The sequence below is a fragment of the Melitaea cinxia genome, chromosome 20 (assembly GCF_905220565.1).
Source record: "Melitaea cinxia chromosome 20, ilMelCinx1.1, whole genome shotgun sequence".
NCBI lineage: Eukaryota > Metazoa > Arthropoda > Insecta > Lepidoptera > Nymphalidae > Melitaea > Melitaea cinxia.
In genome coordinates this window covers 3,100,503-3,123,181 of record NC_059413.1, presented here as the reverse complement: position 1 = coordinate 3,123,181, position 22,679 = coordinate 3,100,503, and the positions used below count along the sequence as shown (strand labels likewise).

The following is a 22,679-nucleotide window of genomic DNA, read 5'->3' as shown; positions in this document are numbered from 1 at the left end:
TGTTCAAATAATGTATCTTTAGAAATCAACTCCCTTTTGGGGTTAAAACGGGGGATGGTAGGTTGACTCACTCATCACGAAATCTCCGAAACTATAACACCTAAAAACTTGAAATTTGGCAAGTAGGTTTCTTATAGGGCATAAACATCCGCTGAGAACGGATTTTACGAAATTCGACCCCTAAGGGGACAAAACGGCGGTTGGAAGTTTGTATGAAAGTCCTATGTTTTTGAAGTAAGAGACTTAAAATTTAAAATGTTTGCTCTTTAGATGGTGAGAAGGTGTTCAAATAATGTATCTTTAGAAATCAACTCCTTTTTGGGGTTAAAACGGGGGATGGTAGGTTGACTCCCTCATCACGAAATCTCCGAAACTATAACAGCTACAAATTTGAAATTTAGCAGGTAGGTTCCTTATAGCGCTTAGACATCGGCTAAGAACTGATTTTACGAAAATTGACCCGTAAGGGGAAAAGCGGGGGTCGGAAGTTTGTATGAAAGTCTTATGTTTTTGAAGTAAGAGACTTGAAATTTAAAATATATGCTCTATAAATGGTGAGGAGGTGTCCAAATAATGAATCGTAATATATATATATATATATATATATATATATATATATATATATATATATAAAAGAGAAAGGTCACTAACTCACTCATCACGAGAATTCAAAAACCGCTGGATGGTCTATCTATCCAGGTTGGACAAAGATAAAATTTGGCAGGGAGGTAGATTATAGTTAGCAGACGTCCGCTAAGAACGGATTTTATGATATTCCACCTCTAAGGGGGTTTAATTGGGGTTGATAGTTTGTATGAAACATATGCAGCCTGAAAATAAAACTAAAAATGTTGTGTATACAGAGGTTTTATAAAAATATCTATTAAATTATACTAAATTGTGCCTTTTAAAAAGTTACTCAGTTTGATAAGCATTTCAAGTGACTGAAATAAAAAAATAATTTGCGTTAAACATCTTGATAGTAATGCATATGTGCACAACCACGCGGACGTAATCGCGGGCAACAGTTAGTCTATTATAAAACAAAGTCTCCAAAAGTGTATGTGATCGATTCGCTCAAAATCTACTGAACGGATTTTTATGCGGTTTCACCATTGGAGAGAGGGCTCGACCATTGGCAAGTGGAGGAAGGTTTACGGAACGGTCAAGCCGATTTTGATGAGAGTTTCACTGGAAGTTTACCGGAAAAACTTTGTGACACACTAATTTCAACGCGGGCGAAGCCGCGGGCACAGCTAGTTAAGTATAAAGCAACACCGCTTAGAAAATAGGTGATATTGAAAATAACATTTCAAGGTTTTATTCTGTGATTAAGAACAATTTAATTTTAATAAATATTTTATCTAATCCTTTCCATTTTGAGATAATTGCATAAAATTTTTGCAACGTTTCTGAATAAAACATTTTATTTAAAAATGAATTTAAATCAAAATTATAATTAAAATTTTCTTTTTATTTTTTAATTAGTAATAATTGAGCTAAGGCGAATGTGTTATTTAACGGATGAAGTAGTGATAAGATCTTCAATATCTTCACCGAATTTTTATTAAAGAATAATAGAATCAAAAACAACGTTCACGTAGCAAAAGAATTCAAAATACAAATTCTTGACACCAATCAAAAAATATAAGAACACGAAATGAGGTTTAATTATCATTATGATATAAAGTTTGCATCTGTGTGGATACGGCACAGAGCTATCTATACTAATATTATAAAGAGGTAAAGTTTATTGTATTTGTCTTTGTTTGTATGTAGGGGGTAATCTTCGCAAATACTGATCCGATCATGAAAATTCTTTCACTAACAGAAAGCTACACTATTCAGGAGTGACATAGGCTATATTTTATTGTAATTGAACAAAAAATAATATAATTTAGTCTTATTTTAGTCTATCGACGACGTTTTCTCGATTTTTGATAAATGGCGTTGGAGCAACATATTATTTGTTTAAGTGCTATAAAATTTGTTCTTTAAAGTATGTTATTTGGTTCTGTAATTTAAAGGAGAAAATCCTACTGAGGGCCGTTGAGTGTAAAGTGCTTATTTATTTATTTAACTATACTAATATTATAAAGCTAAAAAGTTTGTTTGTCTGTTTATTTCTATAAAAGCGGTAATCTTAAGAATTACTGTTCGAATTGAAAAATGCATGTTGTGTTGGATAGCCTATTAACCAAAAAAGTTAAAGGCTATTTTCCCCTCAAATTAACACGTGTGAAACAGGCAGGGCTGGTATTATCTAATACCATAAGCAATAATAGGTACATTACAAAATTTTAATGAGATTGTATTAGTATTTTATTGGCAATTAATTTTACGTTTAAGTACATTTAGTACTTTGTGGACGCAATAAAGAACCTACTACCAATTTGTCGTGATAACATATAGCTCAAGCTAATAAAATAGAACACGTAATTACTTGTATGCCGTAAATGTAATTGCTTAATGAATTCACCATTGACTTCCAATAAAAAATAAGTTCTATTGCCTCTAATTACTGTGAATAAGACAAATATAGGTACTTATTTGATATTTGTATGTATATGTACATATTTGTACTCAAAAGTTTTTTTTTTTTTATAGAAATGAATACAAGACGTATCTTTATATCCGCTAATAGTAGAAAATATAATAATTATTTGTAATTCAAATGGCATAAGCTATAATTGTGTTAGCTTACAAACGAAAAAAACCCGACTTCAATTACAAAAGTAGTCATCAGATCTCGATTAAATTTAAATGGGACCAAAAGACAAGCATCATCTTTCGATTCAAACAAGAATGATCAAAATCATACGTGATAAAAGAAAGAAGTGTGAAAATACAAACGTAGATCGACGAAAAGTACAAATGCGCATTATATTTAGATAGAGCTTGAAAAGTACTGGTTAGGTTAGATTAGGTTAGGTTATCTCAATTAAATTTAAATGGGACCACTCGACACGCACCAGCTTTTGATTAAAAAAAGAATCATCGAAATCGGTCAACCCAGTAGAAAGTTTTAAGGTAACATACATGAAAAAAAGTGTATGTCAGCTCCGACGCACGCCTGCAGGCCTAGCATGCGCGCCACGACAAAATTTTGTCTACCCCTTTTCTCGTATTATCTTTCTATGTCTACAGTAGCTAACATGCGTGCACGCGATATTCTTCTCGTTACGTCAAGAAGAGATAATCATTAAATTTTAGTGATCTGTGATATTTATCTCTACGGAAACTAACATGACATCGTAATTTTGTCGAATTTTGTCGTTTTAGGAAGAGAAACTTCTCGTCTTCAATATTATCGACGAGAAAGACGATAAATAAAAAATAAATAAAACCGGGTGCCTATTTTTTGTATACCATGGCGTTTCCCTATTATAATTATATAATTTCGGTATACGAAGAGCGGGAAATGCGAAAAGTCGAGTGAAGTGTGCCATATAATGACACAAAAAACGTATTTGCGCCCTGTTGCTTCTTATTCTAAATAATAATAATAATAATACTTTATTTCAGACCAAAGTATAAGTCCATATTGGGTTAGTACAACAAGACAAGACAACATTCAGAATAAAAAACAAAACAAAATTATATTAAAAAAATCAATAAGTAAAAATAAAATTAAATAGAATAAAAGTAAAATCAATAATCAAAAAAAAAATTCAAAAATTCAAAAAGTTTAAAAATTAAAAAAAAAAAAAAACAATGCGTGATAGAATTACAATTATCTAATGTGCGACAAGATATAAAGCACAACACGAGCATATTGTTTTACATATATAATTAAATTCATTTACTTACGCCGTTTTATACACTTTTTATCTTAGCCAAAAGGCCGAGAACATTGTTAAATAAAACATGTGTCACTCGTTTGAAATTGGTCAATAACCTTGTAAATTCAACTTTACGACATAAGAAATAAGAATGATATTCAGTTGTGATTATGGTTGATAATGTTTCTCTACTCGACAAGGCGAAGTCTTCGGAAGAGAATTTTGTCTCGCATGTTAGGGTAATCGAGAAAATACTCGATGTAGACATTATCTCTCTCTCTCGTCAAGAGATATCTCGTTGTATGCATGCTAGGCCGGCTGGAGTATACTCCTTCAGATCGACTGCCTAAATAGCCACAAAAAGGCTTACTACTCTAAAAAAAGATTAATACCATATCAAATGGTAAATAAACGAATCAAATAACGCCATCAACCGGAACCCAATAGGTCCAATAACCCGATAGTTGGCTCTATTAGAAAACGTCGTAACTCGTAACGCATTATTACGCAAATTAATACCATATAAAATGGTAAATAAACGAATCAAATAACGTTCGGAACCCTCCTAACTCCTCCTCGGAAAATGTTCTAACACCATCTCGATAGATGGCGTTAACAACAACATAACCAATACCGGGGCCTTAAATGAAAATTGATTCTTAAGGAGAAAACTGCAATAAACTTCAAAAAAAAAAAAAAAAATACAGACTAAATGAGAACTTCCTGCTTTTTTGGAAGTCAGTTAAAACAGAACACATCAATCAATTTCTGTAGGTATATTTTTTTATTAAAAAAATTATAACTGTTTTGTGTAATGTATTTTAGACAATGAAACTAATTTATAATAATTTCACTACGAACAATAATCTTAATTAAAACTTGTAAATAAATAATTATACTTTTTATTTACCATTTTATGACACACATTAAAATTATTACTTTAAGTTACAAAATATTTCGACATAGTAAGTACAATAGGCGATTTTATTACTATATGACGAAATCGTTGAAGCAATGATTACGTAACTGACTGCTGAGATAGAGGCGGTAGTACAGGCGATATGCTTGTAGTAATTTACTACAGGTTGTCTGAATCACATAATTTTTTTATTAATTTTGTGGTTGATTCTAAATCCTCGATTTTCACATGATTTGCGTATTAACAAAGGTTGTTGAGCGTGAAATATTGATTAATAAAAAAATAATTAAGAGCGATCTGTTCTAGCCAACCAGGGGAATAAAACAATTTGAATAGGAAGATGGGTCAAAACTCATACAGTGTTGGGTTCCTGGGATGAGTAAGATGACCAGAGCTCTTGGGAGGTATAGGGTCAGCAACGGTGCTTCTGGTGCTACTGACGTCAATAGGTTACAGTAATCGCTTACCATCAAGTGAGCCGTACGATTGTTTGCTTACCAGGATGTATAATAATTGTGTTTGCTAGCAAACGAAAGAAACTAACTTCAATTATATCGAATAGTAATAACAACGTAAGATGAAAAAAATTACCAAACGCACTAGTCGCCATGATTTTCGAAGGTTCCTCTCGATTTCTTTTGGATGCCATAATCAGATCCTGGTTTCCTTATCATGGTACACCCTTAGAGTATCTATATTCCCATAAAAAAATATCAAAATCGGCTCATAAACGACGAAGTTATCCGCCAACACATAAAAAAATATACGGTCGAATTGAGAAACCTCTTCATTTTTTGTTGTTGGTTAAAAAAAGGAACTAAATAAAATAAATCTGTAATTTGTGCGAGTATTGTGTTTATTTATAGTTACATTTTTACATAAGCGCTGTTAAATGGCAAGAGTTTAAATGGAATGCTATCCGTTACAAGGTACGATCACTAACGCAGTGTAACATCAGAATATACTAAAATAAATAACCTAATACGATGTCTATAAATGAGTTCGTACGTCTAATTACATTTAGCGACTTAAAATATTTATATTGAAGATTTTTACAAAAATGTACATAGTTTATGCAGTCATAGCCATTTGATTTGACAACTGTGAAAAATAAAACCTCATACAAGTCGAACGCCTTGTAAAGTTTCTTAAGATAATTTTTATTACAGCTTATTGTTGGGAGGGAAGTCGAGAGTTGTGTAGGTGGGGCGTGTGCGAGGGGCGGGGGGTCGGCGGGCACGGGGGTGGGTCTTACCACCCTCCACCGCACTCGGGCCCGCCTCTGCTTCCTCAGGCAAGTACGGAGGCCTCGGGTTCAGGACTAGCGCCTTGTATGACGAGTGCGAGTCCGCTATACTCCTGCCATCTCCTTCGTCCCTTCTGGAAAGTTCGGAGAAAGGCGACACCGATCGCTTTTCTATTCCACTGGGGCCTGGGTTTTCCTCTTTGTTTGGTTTAAGTTCGTAAGCGTTTTCCTCTTTTCTCTTCGGTTCGGCTTCCCTTTTGAATTTCGTTTTGCGCTCTATGATCTCGGCGGTCGTGAGGTCTGAACCCTGGATGTCAGTCTCCAGAGGCGGCGCGGAGAGCCAGGGTCGAGAGGTGCCGGCACTGCGCCATCGATCCTCTGACTCACTCGCGTCCCCAAGTAGGCCCAACTTTTCCAAGTTTTGCAGTAGTAAATTTTCGCTGGAACTAGCCGCTCTCATCTCCGTCTTCGACTCTTCGGCCAGCAGGAGCTCCGCCAGTGGCGGCGCCAGTCCCAGCCCAATGTTCCTCTCATGGTACACCTCCGATATGGTGGGTGTCAGCTCGCCGCTCATGTGCCTCACCTGCGACATGGGGTCCCGAGCGCTAGTTCCCATCTTGGGCCTCGGCGTCCGCTTGGAAGTGGAGGGCTGGGAGGGCTGCGCGGGCGTCGAGAGTTGTTCCTCGCCCCCTCCACTTCCAAGGTCGTAGAAGGCGTCGAGGTAGCGGTGAGGTATCCCCCCGGGGTTAGGGCGGCGCCGCAGCACGGTGTCGTGTCCGGAGCCTTCCCAGTCGGAGTCGTCGGAGGGCGGGCGACGAGTGTACAACGTTCGGATCTTGGTCTGGTGAGCGAGGGCGAGAGACACGTCGCGAGGGGGTGCGGGGGCGGACGGTGCGGCGGGGGGTGAGGGAGTGAAGGCGGCGTCACTTTCTCCCCGGTAGCGGGGCGGGGGCGGGGCTGGAGCAGTGCGCCCATCGGGTTCCCCCCTGCCCGCCTCGCCACTTCCCCCGCCCCCACCACGTACGTACATCGTGAAGGCTCCACCGCACGAGCCTAAAGGTAACGGAGGTGGAGGCACTGACGGCACGCTTTCCTCTGCAAGTTTAAATGATTGTTTTACTAAATGGAATAGTCTTCTTCAAAATATATGTATCGTCAAGGAGCTTTTTTGACATTTGACTTTCATAAATTTTTTATTACATATTAATGTCAAATTTAAAGTCGTGTTCTATCGATACATTTTATTCTTGAGGCCGATAAACTTACGTTAAGGTAAATGTAGTAATCACTGTTCGATGGCAATATAATCTATCTGCTGTAAATGGGGTCGACCTATATAGTTCTAGATAAAAGAATAACGACTTACGCCGGTGCTGTCGTGGAGGGGTTTCGCCATCTGAATGTTGCTCCAGGTCACCGTCATCGATAGACGCCAACGACTCCACACTGGAACTGGACTCCAAGCTAAGACTGCGCGGAGCTTCTTGCGTGTCTGAAAAGTGTCAAATGGTATGAAAGACACTCAAATACACAACATTTACCAAATATTCCTTAATACAACGTGTTGTTTGATCTTGATATTTACCAAACAAAGCAAGTAGTGCCTGAAGCACAAATTGTATATGACGTTTATTAGCCGCTTTTCCAGTTCGTAGAGTCACTTCATCTTGTCCAACTTCAGCCAAGTCGAAGCCCAGGGACGCCAGTAGTTCATGGCACCCGTTTACGCGCCAAAGTCTAAGAAAATGTAATAATTTTTAACAATTATTTATTAGTATTAATACTTATGACCTCAAAGCTTGGGGAGACCTATATCCCAGTGGACTGCGATAGGCTGAAGAGAGGGAGAGAGTTACTCCACTGACCTGACATTAACTGCAACGTCAATGGTATCAGTCTCCAGGTTCTTGATGGAGAACTGTGATATGACGGAGCGGATTACGCCGATGATGTCGTCAGCGACGTCGCTGCCGTTTGATATGAGCTTGGATAACGCTTGCAGCGTTGTTGGAGTCAATCCTGAAAATATTTAATTTCAATAAATACACGTCAATTGTCGTCGGTATAACGAAACAGACAAGTTTAAATTCAAGACAGAATGATTGTGTTTGCTTGCAAAAGAAAACAAACCGACTGCAATTACATTGACAAGTAATACAACGTAGGTAGACGAAAAAATAGTCAAGTAAATACGCATTATCAAAGATTACTCCAAAAGATGTAATCAGATCTCGATGAAATTTAAATGTGACCACATCATAAACATTGGCTTTCGATTAAATTAAAAATCATCAAAATCGGTACAGCCAGTAAAAAGTTATGCGGATTTTCGAGGGTTTCCCTCGATTTCTCTGGGATCCAACCATCAGATCCTGGTTTCATTATCATGAGTAACCTCCTTTTTTGAAGTCGGTTAAAAAGAAGAACAGTTCTTCAGTCATATCATGTATAAAGGTACACATGTAACAGTGGAATAGGGAATCAGAAGGTATTTCATTTACCCAACAGAGCTTGAAGACTGGCAGAACACTGCGTTAGTCTTTCTTCAGGATCACTTTGCGGGAAGAATACACTCGAAGGTATTCCGTTAGCTGCCGGTTCGAATCTGAAATGAAGTGAAGTGTTAAATACACTGTAACTTATGTGTTAAAAGAATTAGAGATTGTTATTGTCTAAGTATTGTGCTATTCTATAATTACATGAACAAATGAGTAAAAATATTAGAATAAAATTATTCCAAAGTAAAATAAGTTAAAAAGGCAAGGCAAGTACGGAGTAAGTTAACAAGGCATAACGACAATATATAGTAGAGGAAATATTAAATAAATTTGAATATCAATTTACAAACACTGAAAACTAATTTCTAGTACTTATAAATTTATTGTTTGAAGTTATGTATGAAGTTATAAAGATAGATAGTTATTTACCTAAAGCCAACGCTCATGAGAAGTTCCCTCCAGCCAGTGGCAGTCCCTGCTTTATTCTCGATGCTCTTCTGTGTAGTGTACATCGCATTCTTCTGTCCTCTGACTATCCTCTGTAGTGACTTCTCTACCAGGTGAAGACAGACTCGTAATGCATCCCTATTAAAAGGTCAAACAAGGGTAAAATTATGAGTTTGAGAATGAAAATAGAGAGAAAAGGTTATGAGAGTGCCGTTGTGTGGGTATCACTGAAAACGTTCTGGATATAGATATATTTGAACCAACTCTTCGAAGTTTTTTTTGAGGATATTATCTGAAAAATCGCATAATTTTTATTCTAGCTTGGTTTTAAAATCTTGTTTGTATGACTAGTTATAGCGTGTAAAAGTTTTGGTAAGACTGGCTATAATGGAAAGCTAGCAGATATCTTTAAGAGCCATTTTACAATTTTACGCTCTCCAAGTTTAGGTAAATTTGGTCGCATCGCGCGAGTCGTACGAGCCGCGCGATCTTTGTGCTAGTACGTATAGTGTGACAACCAAAAGACCATCGTGATCATTTTCTAATGTATAATAAAAATTAATAACTATGGTATAAAACGTTTTTTACATAATTAATTTGTTAAAAATTTCAAGTATGTTATATAACAACAGTCAACAAATTTAAAATAAAAATAAAAAATCAATTTTATGAGACAATTTTTTTTAAATTGATTAAGTTTTTTCAGTTTACGAATGAATCTAATATTTACGATATGAATAAAATAGCATTTAATGACATCGACACCGACAAACATATTAATTAACAAATAACAAGACAAACAGATTGAAATGCCTATTTGTATTGATAATGTGAGAAAAGAAAATACAACAGGCGCTTGCCGCGTGTAAGCGAAAGAGACGGCTGCTAAGAGAGCTAACACTCGACTGATTTACTGGGCTTGATGCGTAGTAATATATACTATCTTTTTATTATTTAATATAAAATGTATTAAAAATGATTACATCTTTTAATTATTTTTTTTTGTATTCCTTAATGATGTAAGTTCACTTTAATGAAGATAGTTCGTTAAAATTTCTTAGTTTTCTAAGAAAAATATCGCTTTTAAAATTATACTTATTTGGAAAATATTCGTAACTAATTTTTTTTTATCGATTAATAGAGATACAAATGGAATAAAACTCTGTTCTATTATTCAACAAAATTATATTCCACCTATTGCGTATTTTTTAAAAATGGTTTCAACGTAGAGGTTATTGAAAAGTAGGACTTCAAAATATACATTGCGACCGTTTACCCAGGGAGGAGGCTGATGAAAAGGTTAATAATTTTATACACATAATATAAATCAAAATTCTGATCTGACTATGGACTACAACAAAGGTTGCTCTATTATATTTCAAGAATATAAATTACATTATTGCATCCAACACTGAGATTAACGACGTCAAAATATTACAATTTCGCGGATTGTTACCGATTTTTGTGAAATGGCTCGTAAATAGTTCCTTCACTTATGAACAAAATTAGAAATCATGTTCAAAATCTGGAGTAGCTTGTATAGGGAAGTACTGCGGTCTTATAGAAGATCACAGCTTCACAATACCGCTCTCAAGCACTGTTGTGTTCCTGGGGTGAGTAAGCTCTAGGGAGGGTCAGGAGTAGGGTCGGCTAAGTGTTTATACTGTTTCTAGTGTCGCAGACGTGTATAGGCTACGGTAGTCGCCCACCACCGGGTGAGCCGTTCGCGGGTTCGGCGAACTGTCGCAGACGTGTGTAGGCTACGGTAGTCGCCCACCACCGGGTGAGCCGAGCCCGATAAGGGAACTAGTACAGAAGACGGCCTCACCGGGCGCGCTCGGGCGCCGCCAGCAGCTCGCAGAGCGCCTGCCCCAGCAGCGCCACCTTGTTGCTGAGGCGCACGTTGGCGCCCAGCAGCGCCAGCCCCGCCCAGTGCGCCGGGTGCGAGAAGTGCCGCGTGTGGCGCACCGTCTGCATCGCGTCGCCCAGCGCCCTACGGCACCACCACAGGCGACTTAGGTACATGTTAAGGGTCCGGAACCAGGAAAATTTTGAAAGTGGTCTATGAGAAAAAAGTTTGAGTGCCTCTGGTCTAGTAGTATATATTGAGTGTAAATTACCAATGACTAGTTGGATCAGTCACTTATAGTCTATGAGGTATGTACATAGAGTGATTACCAAACATTAATTGAAGTTAGTGATGAAGTCTATCTTCGAAATAAAGAACTAGTAGACTTTCAAGAGATTATCAGCCCTGACACACCACCACACCTCAGATAGTTAAGGTATACATTGCCAAAGACCAGTTCAAATTGATGGTAAAGTATTCTTTGGATATTAAGTAATGGTAGGCAGTCAAAACTTCTTGCCAAGAAGCAAAATACAACTAGATATCACTGTTTCATCGCTTCAACCTGTAATATCCCACTACTGGGCATAGGCCTCTTTCGCCATGTAGGAGAAGGATCAGAGCTTAATCCACCACGCTGCTCCAATGCGGGTTGGCGGATCACTGTTTCATATCAACAATGAAATACTTGGTTATTTCATCTCAATTAATAAGGTACAACTTTTGGTTTAGTTGTTGGTAATGAAGTTTGTCTTGGACATAAAGTACTGGTAGGTTGCCAGAGATTCTCGGCAAGAGAACAAATAGTAAGGACCGACCGAAATTCCGGTTTTGGTTCCAGCTAGTTTCAGTCAAAAATATAATCGGTTTTGGCCGAAAAACCGGTTTCACTTGGACAGTTACATTTCAACTAATAAAAATAATCAACAAATTTTGATTTTACAAGTTGTAAAATAACTGACAGATAAAGAAGAATTTAACGGTGAATGGAAAAATACATATAAGATTTCCTTACTGTCTCTCAACAAAGTTATGAAAAAATAAAAGAACCAGCTTACTTAGCGACTCTGTTTCCTTGCAAAAGCGCAGAGTATAGTGCTCTGTACAGTATCTTGGTCGCGGTGTCTTGCGGGGCAGGCCAGAGCGTGACCAGTATAGCCTGAGCCCCCGCTGCGAGGAAAGCCTTGCAGAGGCGGGACACGCCCTCGCCGGCCGCCGTTACTGAGTCTGCTTCGTCGGAGTCTTGGAAGGCCGCACTCGACGGCGCACATGACAAGACGACCTACATTAAGAAGTTTTTATCATTTTTATTTCTATGAAGAAACATTGGTTGAATAATTGTATTTAGATACTAATAACGTAATTTTAGTACTATACTATATGCTACTGTGTTCATACTCATACGTTCTGAACTGAATCGAAATAAAAGTTCCACTGTTGGGTCAGGGTCTTTTTTCTTCCTATAGAGGTGGCGAATGCTAGCGCGACCCCATCTCGTCCCACCCACGCGGACGACTGGTGGACACGTGGTGGTTTTTAGTCAGTAGCAGTCTGACATAACCCTCTGGCGCCCCCGCGCTGGATTAGCGTAAGCGTGGGTGTCCATGATGGATTTTCCCCACGTAAAAAAAGGGTCTATCTAATATATAAAATTCTCGTGTCATGGTGTTAAACATTGAACTCCTCCGAAACGGCTCGACCGATTTTAATAAAATTTTGTGGGCATATCGGGTAAGTCTGAGAATCGGCCAACATCTATTTTTCATACCCCTAAGTTATAAGGGGGGGGGGGATTAAGCGAGTTAATAACATATATGGCAAAGAAACGTTTGCGGGGTCAGCTAGTTTTCTATATAAGTCTTGAGAATATAGACATAACATTTTACTTATAGTAGTATTATACATTCACTCCAAACAGAATTAGCAAAAGATTTTTATTATGATTTGCGTTTTGAAGGGAAACCAGAGATTTTTTTATTATGATTTAAAAGTGAGCTGCCTTGTACAACTTACCAATCTGGCAGTTATCTTCAAGTTCATGATTTCCGAAGCTGTGAGCATGTATTCTGAAGCAGGCGGCAGCTCGTCATTGCTCGGTGGTAGTTCAGCATCTGGATGATTTGTATTAAAAGAACCATTTTATTATTTGCCTACTTACTACCTACTAATTTTAATACTTACTCTTTAGAGTAAGCAAATAAAAGAATTTTGTTATAAGCTGCATTGTAGATTGAAGAACTTATGAGTATTTTTGAGCAAAAAAATTATTTGACCTTACATTTGCTATATAAGTTATTAGAATCGGTAGACATCTTCGAAATCGAAGAAGCAAAAGAACAAGATTACTAAGAGAGAAAATAGAAAATGTGAATATAACTAGGAATTGTACAGAACGTTGGAACAAAGGATCCAAGTTCTGTACCAACGAAAAGATACAAGATAACTTCCATTTAGCAAAAAATGTTTACAACAAATCAAATCCAAAAAGAGAGACAATAAGTAGTAAAAATCTTAGCAGAAATAAATCGAAATTTTGCAAGACACTTACTCTCTTCTTCATTTTCGGTGGATGTATCGGCCGCTCCACTGTCCGCGCTAGTGTTCAGCAGACGCTTAGCTTGTGAGTCAACCTGCATTACAAAATATGTATTAATATATACATTATTTGATTGTTAAATAATTAGAAATGTATGTCTTGATTAGGTGTGTGAAGTCGTGGCTTCGTTCGCGATTTCTCATTTTGAATCTTTTTCTTCATTCCAAGTACCGATAAAAATAAAGTTATGGAACAAAGTTCATCACATCAGCCTAATACAGTCCACAGCTGGACATAGGCCTCCACAAGTTCGCCCCAAAAATGGCGTGAACTCATGTGTTTTGCCCATAGTCACCACACTGGGCAGACTGGGCAGGACAAAAAAGTCCATAATGAAGTAAAATCATATAAAGTTGCCAAGGAAATTCATTTATAAGTTTGACCTGATGTGTACCGCACATATTATTAAGATAGCAGGCAGACGGAAATGAAAAAATAAACAAATGGCTTCAAGTAGCCTCCAAAGTTTCAAAATGTCTTCAATGTAAAAAATAATTGATACAATAAGTATAGAAGAAATGGTAAGTAAATATGAAATATAATAAAAACACAAGAAAAAGAAATAGTGAGTCATATCCTACAATTACCACTTCTCCAGGACTGAGAACGATTCCTGGCGTTTTCCAGCAGATGTGAGTGGCGAAGTGAACGCACTCCGCTTGCGGCAGTTGCGCTAATACAGCCTCTTTTGATGCCTAAAACAAAACATTATTTCATACCAAAAATACGTAATATATTAAGTGAAATTAATACATTAGGCAAATTTTTAAGTCAAACGGAAATATGAGTGAAATATGGTGAGTACGGTAAGGTAGGGTCGGTAACGCGCTTGCCACACTTCTGGTGTTGTAGGCGTCTATTAGCTATGTTAGTCGCTTACTATTCAGTGAGCCGGACCTACGCTTGTTTACCGATCTAGTTGGATAAAAAAAGAAAGTAGAATAAACCATTTAGAATCTATTGCTCTTCTATTAATTTCTCATAAATATAGTATAATTCGATGGTAAAGAGAATGAAGAGAAAAATAAAGAATAAAAATGGTGTCATGGGACACCAGGTAGGAACGAAGTTCCTTCGGATACTATACAAGCAACACCATTTGAAAAAAAAATGTTGTATTTTATATATATTTTCTAGCTCTTATTTTTTTTTAAATTATGTTGATTGGTTTTTAACTAAGTACATAAAAGTATTTAGGAAAGTTAGTATTTTAGAAAATAACAAATAAATCAAACAATCATCGATATTACGTCACTTTCGTTATATATATTTTCTTACGGTTTGTGTATCACATTTTTTTCAGTTCGCTCGCCCAGCCAGTCAAGCCTGCCGTAAGGAACTACGTTCCAATATATCAAGAACTTTTATCAGATCGCTCCCATCGTCCATCAGATAGTATCATGTGTGAGCGGTTAAGCTAGAGCTGACCTGGCGGTCCAGCAGCGGCGCGGCGCGCAGCATGTCGGCCACCAGCTCGGCCTCCCGCAGCAGCGCGCCGCCGCCATCATCTATGAGCGGTAAAGCTAAGAGCGCACCTGGCGGTCCAGCAGCGGCGCGGCGCGCAGCATGTCGGCCACCAGCTCGGCCTCCCGCAGCAGCGCGCCGCCGCCATCACCTATGAGCGGTAAAGCTAAGAGCGCACCTGGCGGTCCAGCAGCGGCGCGGCGCGCAGCATGTCGGCCACCAGCTCGGCCTCCCGCAGCAGCGCGCCGCCGCCATCACCTATGAGCGGTAAAGCTAAGAGCGCACCTGGCGGTCCAGCAGCGGCGCGGCGCGCAGCATGTCGGCCACCAGCTCGGCCTCCCGCAGCAGCGCGCCGCCGCCGCGCCGCACGCCCGCCACCATCATCTATGAGCGGTAAAGCTAAGAGCGCACCTGGCGGTCCAGCAGCGGCGCGGCGCGCAGCATGTCGGCCACCAGCTCGGCCTCCCGCAGCAGCGCGCCGCCGCCATCACCTATGAGCGGTAAAGCTAAGAGCGCACCTGGCGGTCCAGCAGCGGCGCGGCGCGCAGCATGTCGGCCACCAGCTCGGCCTCCCGCAGCAGCGCGCCGCCGCCGCGCCGCACGCCCGCCACCATCATCTATGAGCGGTAAAGCTAAGAGCGCACCTGGCGGTCCAGCAGCGGCGCGGCGCGCAGCATGTCGGCCACCAGCTCGGCCTCCCGCAGCAGCGCGCCGCCGCCATCATCTATGAGCGGTAAAGCTAAGAGCGCACCTGGCGGTCCAGCAGCGGCGCGGCGCGCAGCATGTCGGCCACCAGCTCGGCCTCCCGCAGCAGCGCGCCGCCGCCATCACCTATGAGCGGTAAAGCTAAGAGCGCACCTGGTGGTCCAGCAGCGGCGCGGCGCGCAGCATGTCGGCCACCAGCTCGGCCTCCCGCAGCAGCGCGCCGCCGCCATCACCTATGAGCGGTAAAGCTAAGAGCGCACCTGGCGGTCCAGCAGCGGCGCGGCGCGCAGCATGTCGGCCACCAGCTCGGCCTCCCGCAGCAGCGCGCCGCCGCCATCATCTATGAGCGGTAAAGCTAAGAGCGCACCTGGCGGTCCAGCAGCGGCGCGGCGCGCAGCATGTCGGCCACCAGCTCGGCCTCCCGCAGCAGCGCGCCGCCGCCATCATCTATGAGCGGTAAAGCTAAGAGCGCACCTGGCGGTCCAGCAGCGGCGCGGCGCGCAGCATGTCGGCCACCAGCTCGGCCTCCCGCAGCAGCGCGCCGCCGCCATCACCTATGAGCGGTAAAGCTAAGAGCGCACCTGGCGGTCCAGCAGCGGCGCGGCGCGCAGCATGTCGGCCACCAGCTCGGCCTCCCGCAGCAGCGCGCCGCCGCCATCATCTATGAGCGGTAAAGCTAAGAGCGCACCTGGCGGTCCAGCAGCGGCGCGGCGCGCAGCATGTCGGCCACCAGCTCGGCCTCCCGCAGCAGCGCGCCGCCGCCATCATCTATGAGCGGTAAAGCTAAGAGCGCACCTGGCGGTCCAGCAGCGGCGCGGCGCGCAGCATGTCGGCCACCAGCTCGGCCTCCCGCAGCAGCGCGCCGCCGCCATCACCTATGAGCGGTAAAGCTAAGAGCGCACCTGGCGGTCCAGCAGCGGCGCGGCGCGCAGCATGTCGGCCACCAGCTCGGCCTCCCGCAGCAGCGCGCCGCCGCCGCGCCGCACGCCCGCCACCAGGCAGCGCACGCCGCCCTCCGCGCCCTCTGCACACACCACCACTCACACTTGTGTTTGTGTTTGTGTTTGTGAGCAAACACAAACATATAGGCAGTCGTTTTTTTTTTATATCGCAGGGTAACCCATTTACGGGTGATATCCAGGATGCCCGGGTAGGCATTCCTAGACCGTATGTCGGCATACATATAGGCAGTCAGCTCAACCATAGTTAACTAGGGTTTGAGCGCACACATGGACAATAAGCTCGATCATAGTTATCAACTGTTTGCTCAAACACACACATAATTTAACTGAGGTAGGGCATAGCAGGAATTTCCTGCTTAAAATATGAACAGCCCGACTGGGGTAGTACCTCGACTTTACAGAAGATCATAGCTAAATAATACTGTTTTCAAGCTGTATTGTGTTCCTGTTGGTGAATAAGGTGACCAGAGCTCCTGGGGGGATTAGGGATTGGGTCGGCGACGCGCTTGCGATGTTTCTGTTGTTGCAGGTGTCTATAAGTTACGGTAATCGCTTACCATCAGGTAAGCCGTACGCTTGTTTGCCGACCTAGTGATATAAAAAAAAACACATGGACAGTCAGGTCGACCACAGTTATCTTGTGTTTGCTCACACAGACATTTGGACAATTGCTCACACATAAACACACTTACTGGCACCTCTTTTTTCCACGTGCCCATTACATTATTAGAAAATTTTGATAGCTTTCAGACACTCATGTATTTCGTATTAACTAGCGGTTTTTATATGTGGGCATCAAAATGAAAATTTTATATGTAGTCAAAAATGGACAAAAATTCGCATTAGTTTTTAGCTAACACGATTTTAAAGCTAATTAAAAATTCTATTCTCGCTTGCACAAAAGTGGACTAAATGAGCAACTTTAAAACACATATATTTCCTGGCACCTATTATCGTATAATAAATAATTACTGGAAGGGAATGGTGCTGATAGCCGAATGTGCCAGTTCGGTTACAGATGCTAATCTCATTACTTCTGATATTGTTGCCATATTATCATTGTAATATAGTTCAAAGTTTGTGAAATAAAGATATTATTATTATTATTAATTATGGGTTTCTTTTGTTGATAATAGAAAGAAAATATATAACTCTGAAATACCATGTTCGTGATGGGGCTTAGTCCTCAGATGGCGCTGAGGTTTGAGCGGCCTGAGCGCAGGTGAGACTAGCAACGCATAGCGCTCACACAGCGGTTCAGACTCGGGGCTGCCCCTCAGAGCTCCCCACGGGCAGGCGTACAGCGCCCCCTCCACCACCAGGACGATCTCGCGACGACCCCCACAACCGCGTCGAGCGTGGTTTGCTGAGAGGACAAACTTTGGTCATAATTAAACATAAACATTCACACAGGCCGAAGACGGGCAGCAGCGTCTTCGGTGCGACAAAGCCAGTACTGCGGTCACCAACCCGCCTGCCCAGCGTGGTGACTATGGGCAGAACACATGAGTTCACGTTATTTTTGGCGTAAATTTGTGGAGGCCTATGTCCAGCAGTGGACTGTATAGGCTGTAATGATGATTCACTGTTCCTTTTATGTAATGTGAAAAACTATGTGATAGTATGAACATATTTAAAACCAAACTAAAAAATCATATTATATCCTCACTATAAATAAGAAAGCCTTCCAACGGCCCAGATGTTAAAACTGTATTCTTTCAAATGTATAAAAATGTCATTGTATCTCATTTTAAGTGAATGTTAAATTCTTATGAGAAATAAAGTTCTTTAAACCTAAACCTAATGTGTATCTTTACAGTTAAATAAACTATTTTTGTTATTTTTTTTTTGAATTTAAGTCTTTGCTGAGAGGTCAATGTTTTTTATTCATAATTCATGTTAGTAATTTGAGGTATGTTTTTGGCACGAACTTTATTTCAATCATTTATAGATATCGATATTAAATATGTATAGTAATACTTTTTTACATTTTTTTTTAATTTTGTACTGCACAAAACTTTTATTTGTTACTCCCGAACGTTGCGCAAATCACCAACACTATTACCGAGCGGATATCCTGTTCAAAATCTGTAGAAGCCTGACTGGGCATGTACCTCGACCTTAAAGAGGAACATAGCTAAATAAGTGCTGTGTGGCTACGGCACTAAAGAATTTAGCCACCCCCTCTCTTCCCGTGGGTGTCGTAAGAGGCGACTAAGGGATAACAAGGTTCCACAACCATCTTGGAACTTAAGAAGCCGACCGATGGCGGGATAACCATCCAACTGCTGGCTTTGAAATACACAGGCCGAAGACGGGCAGCAGCGTCTTCGGTGCGACAAAGCCAGCCCTGCGGTCACCAACCCGCCTGCCCAGCGTGGTGACTATGGGCAAAACACATGAGTTCACGTTATTTTTGGCGTAAACTTGTGGAGGCCTATGTCCAGCAGTGGACTGTATAGGCTGTAATGATTACCGAGCGCTCAATATCTATGCCGACACATAGAATAGTAAAATGTTTATACCGAGGAACCTGTTAAAGAAATTTATTAATATTTTAAGTAATTTAATACTAGTTAACTAAATGAACTACAGTCTAAGTTTCAAAATCAAAGTACTGTACCATGATTGTTATTACAAGAAGCTGGAAGAAGATCTTCGAAGGGGGCAATGAGCATCTGGTAGAGGGAAGTGAGGCAAGGCGGACCTTGCCACGTTGATTGTTTTCTGCGAGGACCGTGTACGCTAGATCTGTTAAATTTATTACAAAAATTATTTAAAAAAAAATCCTTACACCAAACGACTGAAGTAAAACTTCTTTTAATAATAGGCCTGTACAATAAGCTTGCACTGTCTTAGGTATTCGTAACGTATCTGGCTATGAAAGAAAGAAAGAAAATGTGTATCGCACCTCTCTCTCTTGCTCCGTTCGCCTTACCCAATCACACTTTTCATAACGCTCTCGTCACTCATAGTCAAGCATGGGTAAAGAAGTAGTACTTCAAAAATTATTACGCTTTGTTTTCTATATCATTCTTCCATCAAAGAATATTTAGAGTAGAAGGTAAAAAGTAATATTTGGATTTTCTCACCTCGTAGATCCCTGTAGACTCGCTACTGAGCCGGCGACGGAACCGCCGACGGAGCCCACGCTGAACAACGAGCTTAGTGAGTAGTTAGACGAGTTCAGTAGGTGGTTACGAGAGACCTGCACAAACAGATAAACAGGTTAGCACCGTGACACATTCTAGTTGTTACAATATATAATAAATAAATGGTCTAGTAAACTACATTTAGAGCTTTTATCGAAATAGTGTCGACGCAGTTATTAATATAGGTACGTTTACGGTCTAAGTGATTCCTGCCCCGACATGCACATAATTTGAATAAACGATGATAGTGTAATTATTATCGACTGTAGACGTTCGACGCCGCGTTGGCGCAACGGTTACAGCCATGGATTGTACCTGTTGCGCTGGCGGTTGCGGGTTCGATCCCCGCACATGACAAACATTTGTATTGGCCATACATGTGTTTGCCGTGGTCTGGGTGTTCGTGCAGTTCTTGTTGTGGGTCTTCCCACCGTGCCTCGGAGAGCACGTTACGCTGTCAGTCCCGGTTGTTATCATGTACACCTGATTGCGATCGTTACTCATAGTAGGGAACATATCCGCCAACCCGCATTGGAGCAGCGTGGTGGATTAAGTTCTGATCCTTCTCCTACACGGGGAAAGAGGCCTATGCCCAGTGGTGGGATATTACAGGCTGAAGCGTTATTGGTCGTAAATTACGTACGTTACGTACGTTACGTTACGTAGATTTTTCAGCCACCAGTATTTTTCTGAAACTACATTTTTATGAATACACCTGCGTATCATTGAAAATTCTACTGCTCTATTTAAATTCATTTAACAAATCGAGAATAGCCCAAATATGAACTGCTGATTCACGCACCATAAATACGCGGGGCTAAAATTGAAGCTATCCTCCTTGATAGGAGATTACATTTGCCTAGCTGTAGGACACTCAGAAACTGTCGTTATAGTCCTCCGTGATTAGAATTGATATCTTTTCCCAGCAGTGGGATATACACTACCATCTACAGTACCTACCATTCTCGCGAGGGCGCCGGGTCGCTCATCATCACGCCCTTCATCAGTACGCGCCGTCCTTAGCCACGAGGACCACTCCTTGATCCACCGCTCCAGCTTACCACCACCTGTGACATTTTACATTGCATTTCAATGCTCATTTTTTGCTAAAAAAAATAATAAAAAAAAAACACAACAGCTCCCAGAAGAAATTATGTATGAATGTGGAAACAATAAACACGATAAAAACCGCGACCAAGGCATTTGTCGTAACCGGGATTTCAGTTAGTTGTTGCGACCACTCCACCAACACGTTATACATTAAGATTTTTTTTATGCAAATATGTCTGCTAACCAGCCAACCACCAGTGGAGCAGATCATCTTTAGATTAAGCTCTGATCCTCTTCCTACATGGAGAATGAGGGCTATGCCCAACATAGGGATGCCACTGGCTGTTTCAAATCAAATCATGTAAAAAAAATCTAATCACACAAAAATATGACATATCACAAAGATATCTCTCTGATTGAAGATGATCTGATGATTGCTGTAAAAAAAGAGGCCACACGTGTAACTGTAAGAAAAAGCGTCATACGACATATTCCGATAGTCTATTTATAACCTATTATAGTCTATTTATAGCCTATTTATAACAATATCATTATTATTTATAAGAATATTCATTGTTTTGAAATAAATAGTAATAATCGCATGGTAAACACGAGAGGGAATAACAAAACTGTAACTCCAAGTTTCCGACTGCGCAAAGTAAACGTTTCCTTTCTGGGTCATGGTATTCGCATGTATAATAAAATCCCACAATTTTGGAATTGTCTAAACATAAAAAGTTTTTATTTAAAAAAAATAATAGATAAAGCTTATTATTCGGTGCAGGATTACATAGTTGATAAAGATGTGTGGACTTAGTGACGCTGCATTTTATGCAACATGTTACTAATTTTGTACTAAAACACAGTTTATATATTATTTTTCAAAACAGTAACTGCGGAGTTTCTTGCCGATTCTTCTCTGCAGAATCTACATTCCGAATCGGTGGTAGCTTCACTTTTACAAAAATAATAATTTATTTTTGAGGTTTTAATTTGTAAAATGACGATTCGAATGTGCTCTTGGGGCCTATTTGAATAAAGCCTGTATTTGTTTTTGGTTTTGATATTAAAACATTTTCGTGACAGCTTACCTGTGTTAGTTTGTAGATCATCTGGGCTTACGTCTGGAAGACTGTTGTCACCGTCGTCATTTTGGTCAAGTAGATACGCCTGATGGAACCTCAGGATTCCTGCACAATAATAATGAATGTAGAGATTGCATCACACCTTTTAAATTAATTTTGTATTGAATTCACACTTAAATGACACATATATTCTATAAAATATATATCTAGTTTTTGGTAGTAATAAAGTCCCTAAGTACCTTTATGTGGCTGCAACAGCCAGGCATAGAGTCTTCCAGCAGCGATACTGTAGTACAGAATTGGCGACTTCTGCTTGTTCACAACTTCCAGCACTTGGTCCACTGAGGACGGACACCAGTACTCTGGACGTTCTTTACCACTGTCTTCCGATAAATTCCTACTGGAGTGCAAAATATTTTTGTATTAAAATATGAATTACATAGTCACCTGGTCAGGCCACTAATATTATAAAACGGAATTTATAATCAGACTGCGGAACTTTTTAAATTAAAACCCCTGTGCAGATTGAATTTTAGAGTTGTATTAGCAGTCGAAGTGATCTTACTGCGAGGCACACTTATCCTACTAAGTATGGTTCAGCAACCGAACCTTACTCAGGTCGTGTGGCCAGTGGGACTGTCCATGGTAGAACTATTGACTCATACTTAGATCATGTAGACAGTGGGACTATACATGATGTAACAGTAATAGAGTTAAGCGCGAGCGGAGTAGATATTTGTGTTATGTGTATATAAATATAATTTCCAGTTTGGTTAAACAATTTTTTACGCGGTCGCTTAAATCGAATATAAAATCATCATATCAAAAATTTCGATCTAGCGAGTGCATCGTTCCATAGCTTAATTGGCTAAAGCACCGACACGGTAAGGTTGTGGTTATGCAGGTTCGATCCCCGCTGGAACG

At 40.6% G+C, this 22,679-nt stretch overlaps 1 protein-coding gene across 1 annotated transcript in view; it reads right to left on the bottom strand.

Moving 5' to 3' along the window:
• Positions 1 to 5,536: 5,536 nt before the first annotated feature.
• The window catches only part of LOC123663637 (tetratricopeptide repeat protein 28), a 65,392-nt gene continuing 48,249 nt past the window's right edge, over positions 5,537 to 22,679 (bottom strand). Inside the window, 19 exon segments of the mRNA XM_045598305.1 lie at positions 5,537 to 7,042; positions 7,314 to 7,439; positions 7,533 to 7,684; positions 7,813 to 7,966; positions 8,449 to 8,552; positions 8,875 to 9,030; positions 10,721 to 10,885; positions 11,800 to 12,023; positions 12,755 to 12,852; positions 13,290 to 13,371; positions 13,925 to 14,032; positions 16,409 to 16,530; positions 17,135 to 17,139; positions 17,621 to 17,834; positions 19,092 to 19,219; positions 19,561 to 19,676; positions 20,581 to 20,687; positions 21,762 to 21,860; positions 21,995 to 22,152. Of these exon segments, the coding sequence (XP_045454261.1) occupies positions 5,865 to 7,042; positions 7,314 to 7,439; positions 7,533 to 7,684; positions 7,813 to 7,966; positions 8,449 to 8,552; positions 8,875 to 9,030; positions 10,721 to 10,885; positions 11,800 to 12,023; positions 12,755 to 12,852; positions 13,290 to 13,371; positions 13,925 to 14,032; positions 16,409 to 16,530; positions 17,135 to 17,139; positions 17,621 to 17,834; positions 19,092 to 19,219; positions 19,561 to 19,676; positions 20,581 to 20,687; positions 21,762 to 21,860; positions 21,995 to 22,152 (3,496 nt within the window). The 3' untranslated portion in view covers positions 5,537 to 5,864.